Source organism: Periophthalmus magnuspinnatus, chromosome 15 (assembly GCF_009829125.3).
Source record: "Periophthalmus magnuspinnatus isolate fPerMag1 chromosome 15, fPerMag1.2.pri, whole genome shotgun sequence".
NCBI lineage: Eukaryota > Metazoa > Chordata > Actinopteri > Gobiiformes > Gobiidae > Periophthalmus > Periophthalmus magnuspinnatus.
Window position 1 is genome coordinate 9,037,970 of NC_047140.1, and position 10,718 is coordinate 9,048,687.

The window sequence follows — 10,718 nt, forward strand, 5'->3', positions numbered from 1 at the left end:
GTTAAGTGAGACTTATATTTATAGCACAGCATTCTGGTAAAAATATCAGACATATCTCCTCTGCCATGTTCCTCTTTAAAAATACCTTTGCTGCAGGTCATAGTGACACGAATACTTCAGTGGTCTGAGCTGTCGTCATTCCCCTTGCTAGCGCCTCCGGGATGCTAACAGTGTTAACAGTTACCCACCCCGCCAGCAGGGGTCTGTCATGCTTCTCAAAACAGCAGCTGAATCAACAGGCATCCCAACCCTCCTCCCTCCTCCTCCTCTCACCTCTCCCCTCCCCCTATCTGCTGGTCCGCTGCCAACTCAAACACGCTCCTATTGGCTGGCTGCAAACTGACCGTCCTCTCCCATTGGCCGTCCTGTGCGCCACATGACCAGCTATGCAAATGCAGGCTGTGTGGGGGTTGAAATCCAGGAGAGCTCTGCAGGCTGGGCACTGAGAGGTAGGAAGAGGGAGCAAGAGGAGCCAAGAAGCTAGCACGCTGACACAAAAAGGGGGTGTGACGCAGTTATGTACTTTATAAAACGCCGCTAAAAACATTTGAACCAAGTTAGGCGGATTTTAAGGTTTTTTTGTTCTTTGGATCTACTTCCTCGATGAGTGCTGCAAGGTAAAACTGTTGGAGAGCTTTAATTTGAAAAAAATATGTCAGACTTTTTTATTTTAACTTTTTTATCTTGCTAATTAACTTACTTTTTAACCTGTTGTTGTATAAAATTAAATAAATAGCATTAACTTTTTGTGCACAATGAAATCTGTTGACCAAATCTTGAAATTTTCATCCTCAAAATAACTAAAATAAACAAAAATATTACATAAAACTCAATAATAACTAAAACCATTTAATGATTTGAATTTTTGTTATATTTTGGTGCCTCGCAGATTCGAAACACCGCACAAAAATTGCAACACCGCATGAAAATTGAAATGAATGAAACAGCTTCACAAAAGCTCTGATTTGAAAAAGTTCAGGTTTTAAAAAGTACATTTCAAAGTACATTTGAAGTATAGTGCAGGATAATTTTGATCCAAACCCAAAACTTACAAATGAGACTCAATGTACTTTCCACACATAATGAAAAACTCAACAAAAGCACTTTGAAACGACAAAGCAAACTTAGATAGAATCTGAAAAACTCTGCCAAAAGTACCAAATGTCCTAATATCTTTTTTTTGTGTCCTTTTTTGGTCCCTCTCTCTCTCCTCTCTCCCCGCCCCCTCTTTCCTCTCCTCTTTCTTCCTCTCCTCAGTGTTCTCCGGTCCTTCAGTCCCACAGCGATGCCCGGTCCAGTCATGCCCATGGATGTAGCTATGCACTTCTACATCAGCCATTCGCCCCCTCCTCTCAGAGGCTTCCTCAGCTCCTACGAGGACCTGCAGAGGGCCCACAAGCGCGTCAACAAGTCCATCGCCCACAAGTCCCTCTACAAACCCCTGCGGCCGTGCCTCAGCTCCCAGCAGAAAGACGCCGAACAAGATGGCGGCTGCTGGGCTAAGAGTAAACCCAACAAGAAACGTGTCGTGTTCGCCGACATGAAGGGACTGTCACTTACCGCCATTCACGTTTTCTCCAAATTTGATGATGATTCGTACCAAAGTAGTGATGATTTGCAATTCGATATGTCCGACCTGGAAGCGGCCACTATGGACCTAAAGATCAGCTCCACGCGCAACCTGGCACTCGACTTCAAACAGCCGTCCGCAGACTACCTAGACTTCCGGAACAGGCTGATGCAGAATTCCGTGTGCCTGGAAAACTGCTCCCTGCAAGAGCGTTCGCTAACCGGCACCATCAAAGTGCGCAACATCGGGTTCGAGAAGTCCGTCCAGCTCCGCGTCACCTACGACTCCTGGGCGACGTTCACCGATGTGGAGTGCACCTTCATGAACAACGTGTACGGTTGCCAGGATAGCGATACCTTTGCTTTCACGCTGGAGCTGCCCGGGTACGTCCCGCCGCACAACCGGGTGGAGTTCTGCATCTGCTTCCAGGCGCAGGGCCAGAGCTTCTGGGATAACAATGATGGGAACAACTACGCTCTGAAGCACGTGGGCTGGAACGGAGAGGACCTGGTGGCGCGTGCGGTCACAGCAGAGGCCAAACAGAGTGGCAAAGTGATGGACACAGAATACGACCAGTACGGCAGCCCTCGCACCTCCAGTGGCATGTTCCCGGGCTGGCAGAGCTGGGGTCAGATGGACACCACTGTGCCTTATTGGTGAAGAGACTCTGTTTGCTCTGGGACAGTGAGGGCATTCTGGACTTGGACAGGCTCCCAGTCTGTCCCACACACCTCCGCTCCTGACGGAGGGAGGACTGAACTGCCACATACTGACCTGCTTTAGTACTATGGACTTTGCTCAAGTGTAGCAGAAGGACAAGGAGGGATGACAGAGGGAACCCTGGGGTGTTTCCTGTATTTTGTAAAGAAAATAATAATAATAATAATAATATTAATAATAATAATGATAATGATGATGTGCCTTAATGTAGTGCTGCCCTCTTTGTACAATCCACAGAAATGTAAAGGCTCATCTATGGCCTCTTGTAATGTCCAAATATGCACTGATTGAGATGTCCCTGTTTATGTGACGTCTGTAAGAGAAGCTAATCCTTCATATTGAAGGGAAAGAGGAGTGCTCGGCTACAGGCTTCTCCACACACAGATGAACATGACACACACTAAGCTCCAGCACCTTGTTTAGAATCCTCACAGTGATCAGACCAGCGTATGCAGTCCTGCCTCTCCTGCACTCTGCACATCTCATAGACTGGTCACTTTGACCTTATTTAGATATAGGGAACTGAGCTGCTATAGGCCCTAGAGAGAATCTGCACGTGATTGGTTGCCTTGATGGGGAGGGGGTGGTGGTTATGTCTGTGGTTTCAGAATGTCAGAAGCTGTTGTGTACAGTGTTGTGTTTTTCACAAGTGCAATTGTGTGATGAGTGGACAGAATGTGTACAGTGTGTGTGGCTGCAGCTTCTGTGTAGAGTCCTGTCTGAATGAGACCAGCGTTTGTGTTCACTTGAAGGTGTGTGCTTACCACACCACAGATGTGTATACTCTTTAATAAAGACATTTCTATATTTGTGCTAAACCCTTGTCGCTCTTTTCACACAGAGCTCCCAAACATATATGGTCTGTATATAATCACACAGTAAATGAGCTCAGCAGTGCACAGATATTCTGGTGCAATAATGATGTCCACAAACTAGTGCTAGTGTTAATGTAGTGTCATTAGATTAGATTATTATAGAGTCATTACATTAGATCACATTATCATCACATCAGTAAACAGACAATGTAAACCATGTAATATCACTGTAATATAAATGTGACTAGCATAGCAATAACCTCATAATATTACATAACTGTTGTTTGTAAACAGAAGTACAGAAATGCACGAGTTGTTTACAAACACATGATTAAATAGTAACTGAATTCACAAGTGGGAGGGGACTATTTCTACGATGACCACGACAGCACTCCACGATGCCTCTTCCTCTTGAACGGATTTTAAATTTGGATCATAACATTTCAAAATGTCTTGAACCCGTGCAGATATACTGTATATGCAGCTCTTGAGGTCAAAATAAATCAGCCGTGTGCTGTCTGCATCTAATTACACAGTGTGCTTATGTCAGAGAATCAGGAAGTGGTTAGCATGCTAGTTGTTGTTAGCATTAATGTGATGGCAAAGTTCTGAACGTTGTGAAAAGCACTTATAATCTCATTGTGGTGAATAATTAGGATGGTTAAAATGCGTAGATTAGGTTTATAGGACTTCAATCATTTTGTTTCATGCTAAATTTACTTTAAAATTTTGCTTTATCACAAATGTTAAAACACAGTAGTCACCACTAGCTAAGTTTAGTCTAAAAGTGCCTTGTAAGCAGACAGCTGGAGCTACCAGACTGGTAAGATATTTAAAGGAGAGAGCTTGGCATCGCCTGAAGGCTTGGCACAAAATGTCTCTCTTTATATAGCCGAGGCGTTGTTTGCATATGTGAAGTCCTTTTACCATTCTCACTCTGGAGTTAATCCAGCAGGCAAACGTTTATCTCAAAACCTTTACTAGTATATTCTGAATACATTGGCATAGCCTCTCTAAAGATGCAATGCGCAACTAGTGGCTGCTTGCTCGTCTCCATGGAGATAGAGAAGATTAATACCATCCTGTGGAGAATTCCCAAGCAAAGTGCTCTCATCTCCATGGGGTCAAGTAGATGACGGACTCTCTGTGCTCAATGCTTTAAAGGAGACATTTTTATTAGTGTCTTTGTTTGTTTCGTTTAGTTTTATTTGTTTGTTTTTTTTAGCTTTCCCTGGCACTATTTGGATTCTCCTTACGGTTCGCAGCTTGATCCTGTCCAAGGCTCCGCTCACCGCCCTACGTCACCCATGCTCCCACACGACAATTTTTCATAAATATACAAAAGCATGATACAAAACAATACACTACAACTTAATAAACCTGATGTGATGTGCAGTAGTTTTATTAGCAGGATGCACGCTGATTATGTTGCGATAGCGCTCTGAAGGGGGAGTGACTTAGCACAGAGAGCAAATGGGGAGATTGTGAAACCAATTTAAAATTTTTATACCCTGCTTTTGGCAAATATAGCATTTTTAAAACAATAAAAGGAAACATTGTGAGCTAAATATATTATGTGTTAGCAGTTTATACCCCATAGAAGTAAAATACTCTTGATACAGTGCAAACAGATTTTTTGTAACCACGTGACACAGTGGTTGGTGTTTGTGCCACACAGCAAGAAAGTGCCTGGTGAGATTTGAGTGACTTTCCATGTATCTTTCAGACCCCATACTTTTGCTCCTACTTGTAATATATGTGGCAGTGTGAACAGTATCTTACTTGTGTAAAAGTTGTGGTTCCTGTTCCCATTGTGCGTAAGTCTAGAAGTGACAAAAGCTTTATGTCGACATTATGAAATCATTTGTTTCTTGTTTCTGCTTCAGGTGCAGTTGTCTTTGTCATATTTTTGCAGTGTTTTTTTTTTTTTTTAAATACCAGATTTTGTGCATAATTTGATGTTGTGAAGCAGTTTCCCCAAACACCCTTTAACTCTTACGTAAAAAACTTTGCATCACTTCTTGCACCACTACTTAATATTTCTACTTAAGTAAGATCATTTTGAAGTAACAATACTCTTAATTGAGTACATTTTTGGCTCTACTAGGGTTGCCTAAAACTAGTATCAAAACTAAATTCTCATTTGTGCAGGTATTGATACTAAAAAAGTCACATTCACAGGACAGAATTGAACCTTTAGAAAGATCTTGAGCTGTACCTAAACACAGATATAAGGACACATGGGAATTTAAAAGAAAGTACTTCCATTTAAGGTTGAAAGTCATATTATATTGTCTAAAGAAAGAGTGTTTTCATTATCATCATGGTATCGGAATCGGTATTGCGTATCAAGCCTATTCCTTAAGATCCTGTTTGAAATTTTAGTATCGTGACAACAATACACCGCCTCTTCAGTTTAACATGACATATCTCCATGCCTTAAAGTGAGTGTTGTTTTGGGTCATGTTAGCGTAGCCCATTGGTTCTTCTCTCTTTGTGGTTTGGCAGAGCCTCCACATTCTCCCCGTTTAACCAGGCACACATAAACTGCAGCACTGACAACTCCCCACAACACACAACTCAATGGGAGACTCACAATACCATAGAGATTTTACAAAAGGAGTTACCCAAAATGATAAGGTTTTTATGGAATCCAAGGTCAGGAGTGGCTGGCTGGAGGATTAGCCTAGCACCATGGTTTTCAAGCTTTTCACACCAAATACCAACTAATATTTGGTTTACTGAGAACTAGTGTTGTGAAAAATGTAAATTTCAGTCTTGATTTCGATACTAAGGAATGGATTTGATACTCAATCCTGATTCAGATACCATGATGAAAAAAAACAAACTTCTTTAATTCTTTAAATTAAATGTCTATTAAATGTGATCTACAACTCTATCCTCAGACCCAAAACAAACAAGAACACAGAGAACAATAGGTGGCCATTACAGGTTGAATAGGATCGTTAAGGCTGAAACTGGAGACAATAGATGTTTACAGTTTCAGTGTAGTTAGCTCCTCCCTTCAGACAGATATAAGGCAGTGTCCACCAGGAATCTGACCAGAACTGAAGAAGCAGCTTGGATGAGCAGCAAAACATCTTCACTCCTACAACGATTTTTCCAGTTGACAGATTTAAACTTCGTATTTTGCTTTAAATTAAATGGTAGTACTTTCTTTTATATTCCCATGTGGCCTTATATCTGTGTAATTATTTTTTATCCCTGTGATTTACAGCTGTTTGCAGGAGTATTCTGTCACCATGGACTAGTGTGAGATAAAGCCAGTCAAATGTTAATGAGGTATTCAGAGGTGAAGCTCTTTCAGACAAATTACAATAGGGGCAGAGAATAACCCATAATGAGGCTAGTCTGTAAACAAGGGCAGGGCTGTTTCACCTTAAAAATGGGGGCAGGACCCTACACCAACTACGTGTAGTAGAAACATGTGGGTGTGTTTACGAGGCCTGTGTTGTGCGTGGAGAGATAGAGGATAAGATGAAAAGTGAATGCATTCTGCTCCAAACTCACGTTGAATCCGCACTCACCTTTAATAAGGACTGTGGCAGACAATAGTTCTGAAGACTCATCTCCTGTTGTCTTCACTGTTCCACACTTTAGTTTAATCCAAGAACTCACAGAGGAGGACCACAGCAGAGTCACTGTTTAAGAGATATTTGATCATGTTAATCTTATTTTCTCCTCTAAAGCATTAGCACTGCTGCTCCACATGTAAACAAAGAGCGTCATGTGATGATGTCATTGGGCCGTGGCTCGATCAGTTGTGCAGGTGTGAATGTGGGCCATAGAACATAATGGTGCTTGAGCACAGTTCAGAAGTCCTAGTGTGAGTGCAACGTAATATACCAATGACCACTTAAGTTATGTGAGTCTGATGGTGAATCTGAGTTCAGATGGGCATGACTGACAGGTGAATTAGCCAATCAGGGACACATGTGGTCTCTTGTTATCAAAAAAAAAAAATATGGCTGCTTATAAGGAAGAAAAAAAAGGGAGATGGGATTGCACAGACTGAAAAACGTCACAGATCTCTACAGAATCAATAAGTGAAGCAGTAAACCCTTTTAATCTGAAGTTTGATTTTATTGCACAATCATGTTTGGATCTGGCTTGAGCCGTGACGGAGGGAGTGGTGACCAGACTGATGTCTCAGAGAGATATTCTGGATTTGCCAAGCAGTAACTAAAGTGTTACCAACTGGTGGTGTCATACTCTCAGATGGGGCAAGAGCCAATTTCCCCTATTGATTACATTACATTATCTAAAAGGAAAATTGGCCGCTGATCATTTCTATCAGTGACTAGACCCTAGAACTTACTTTATTACAGCAAACAGCTGCATTTTAACAATATTAATTTTAGCTGCACCCATCTGTATTAAATATTAGCCTACAGAATGTTGTGATGATGTCTGAAACCCAGCAGTATATTACACTGTATGTCCTGAGCATTAATCAACACCACACAGGCCTCCATGTGTCCAGGCCTCTGTTGGCTCCTCCATGTGTCCAGGCCTCTGTTGACTCCTCCATGTGTCCAGGGCTCTATTGACTCCTCCATGTGTCCAGGGCTCTATTGACTCCTCCATGTGTCCAGGGCTCTGCTGATTCCTCCATGTGTTTGTGTGTTGCTGGGTGTGGACTGGGACAATAGGCATTTCCTTCTCCAAACACATGGCAGGCTGTGCAAACTGCCCAACACACGCCAGACTGTGGAGACTGTGTGCTCTGCTAACACGCTCTAAATCCTCCGCGGCAATCAGGAAGTCCTTCAAATCCTCTCGGTTTTTGTTTAATTTTAACTATATGTTTACGTTTTGTCGTAAAAATGCATCAGGCTAAAAGTTAAGGGGGATGTGCTATGTAAAACCAGCTTTTATATAAAACAGTGTCACCTAATTACTTTACTCAGAGTTATATTTAGGTGGACTTGTGCATGTTTGAGTAAACCTGTATTTTCTTGCATTTGAGGCCGAAGTACTCAGAAAATGTTTGTTTTCACCCACCCCCTATCCCCGCCCACTGCTCTGTATTTACTTGTGAAAATCCAGAATCTGTGTTATACATATAGAGTGCAGAAATGTCGCATAGAATCTTTTCAACAATAAAAACAAATGAAAACCTGGTACTGGTTCAAAGAATTATGATTCCCTCCTTTTAAAAGCACCTCTCCCTACACCTTTTTTTTTTTTAACTTAAACAACAAATATTATGCATTACAGTATATTTAACATGGTGTTGAGTACCTTTGCTTTGGAATTGCATGATTTAGAGCTTAATAATGCCCGAATAAAAAGAACATTTCACAGCCTCAGTGCTCATCTACTGGGAATTGCCACAGCAAAAACAAAGCAATGCGGAACTTGTCCTCTTATGTTAATGTAAGCATGCAAGTAGTAAAGAACACAATCTGACTGCAGAAATACTTAATACAAGTTTGGTGATGATTTAAAACTGCAGAGAGCTTCTATCTATGACATCGCAATTCTGGGAAATTTCAAATGGAGAGTTTAATGCGGCTGAGAGGCAGAGGACTTTTTACAGATGATTATTGAAACCAGCGTGAATGTTGTGAAATACAACCATCCAACTCCAGGTAAGAGCGACAATAGCTTAGTTGGAGTATGTGTCTGATCTGAAGGTTGGCAGTTTGAATCCTGCTTTCGACACAACATAGTTAAAATCTCAAAAAGTGCATTCATCATTTGTCTTATAGCAGTCATACTTTTGGTTTCTGGTTTTTGACTTTCTAGTATAAAATATCAAATCATGTCTTCAACTGGTTTTCATTTTCTAAAACAATTTCTCCATTACTCTCTGCACCTTATGAGTCAAACATGGCACATCCTCCATAGACATTCTGTGTCCTCAGGCTGAGTTTCTCCAGTACTTTAATTTCCTCTCGCCCTCCTCTCCTCAAACAGCTGTTATTCTCCAGGCCGGCATCAAAGACACATAAAGTGCCATTGAACCTTTCCAGTTCCACCCAGATAAGCGAGCCAAAGGTCCAGTTTTTGTATACGCGGCTAGCCTCACGTGGAGCGGTAGATGGGATGGTCAAACATTGCCTGTAAGAGGGCAGAATCTATGGATGAGCACAAGCTATGCCATCAAAGTACTGTAAGGTCAGATAAGGATGAGCAATAACGTTTTGTACTGACTTAGGGATAGCGCAGCAGATAAAGAGATTTTAGCTGTTCTCTCTGTTTGAATAATACATAATAGTAACATGAGGTGGGTCTAAAGCATACTTTGATAGATGGACAGATAGATGTTAGTCAAGTTACACATTAAAATAACAGGCACTTCGAACAAAAAATCTATGTCGATAGGCTCACAGGAAGAAGCAAGGGATTTTAATTCATTTTTAAAATCAGACCTATTCAGCAAAATCAATATTTCAGAGCTTTTAAACATGTTATAGTTCTGAAGTTGTTTTTGGAGTGATTCGTGCATCTTTAATTGCTTATTTTCAAGACGCCATTCAGCCGATCATTTCCCGTTTTCACCTCCACCGGTACATGCCCACTGTGACAAACTTCTTTTTCATTTTTTTTTATTTTTTTTTATCAGGGATATGTGTAAAATTCAGCAGCTATCCATCGGAGGCTGACAGCTCCACGGCTCTTTGTTGTGATGATGTTTAAGGCGACGTCAGGTTCAATTGGGCACTGCTGTTTCCTAACACAGAAGTCAGTGGACTTGTTTATTATACAAGTTGTTTTAGATTAATATTGCAAATATGTGCAAATTATAACATAATGATCCATGGGAGTCATAAATTTTAATTATAAAGCAGACACGAGCACAATAGGTCTGATTTAAACTGGTTACACACCATTTTTGAAAATCCTTGTAGGACCAGAGTCAACATTTTTCAATGAACCATGAGTACATACAGAGAAGTGGGTGGAGACTTAAGTCTGGACTGCAGGGCAATGCTAACTGGGCTAATGTCAGACTGACATGTGTAGCACTTTGAGTTCTGCAAGATCACTCTGGAATGGGGAAGAGGTTAAGGTAAATAAGATACACTTTATTGTCCCCATTGGTACATTTGTCCTCAGTGGGCATGCAGTCCTGAGCCTGTGATCTTATTGCTAGTCTTGGTCAGGATTACCTTAGCTGGAGGATTTGACCTATTGTGCATGTTTTGGGTTGATGGGGGGAAACAGAAGTGCCTGAAGGAAACCCACCCAGACACAGCATGACAGAACATGCAAACTCCTCATAGAAAGGCTTGGGCGACCCAAGGATCAAACCTGAAACCTTCTTGCTGTGAAGTGTATAGTAGCCACTGTCACCGTGCCTCAACTCTCAATGGAGATTTAGTCAACCACAGCAGCCAACTGACATGCTCCAATATTAAAACAATGGAGCACATGTCCAAACAAGTCTAACATTGTCCTGTGCAGTTGAACGCCTCTCCCAGTCTGCTCCTAGTGATCAGACATGTTACATGCAGGGGGCAGCCAAGTACACAGACTTCTCCAGACATGTGATTGAGAAATTCCAATCACAACTCGCATCTTAGATTTTCCTGTTTAAATCAGGCTAGGCCAGAGCTTTGGTTTCCCTGGCATGTATGTACACA

At 41.6% G+C, this 10,718-nt stretch overlaps 1 protein-coding gene across 1 annotated transcript; it reads left to right on the forward strand.

Moving 5' to 3' along the window:
• Positions 1–437: 437 nt before the first annotated feature.
• On the forward strand, positions 438–3,108 carry LOC117382703 (protein phosphatase 1 regulatory subunit 3C-B-like). The gene is made up of 2 exons (XM_033979932.2): positions 438–617; positions 1,258–3,108. The coding sequence occupies exons 1-2, from the start codon at positions 604–606 to the stop codon at positions 2,228–2,230; spliced, it is 987 nt and encodes a 328-aa protein (XP_033835823.1). The 5' UTR covers positions 438–603; the 3' UTR covers positions 2,231–3,108.
• Positions 3,109–10,718: the final 7,610 nt, after the last annotated feature.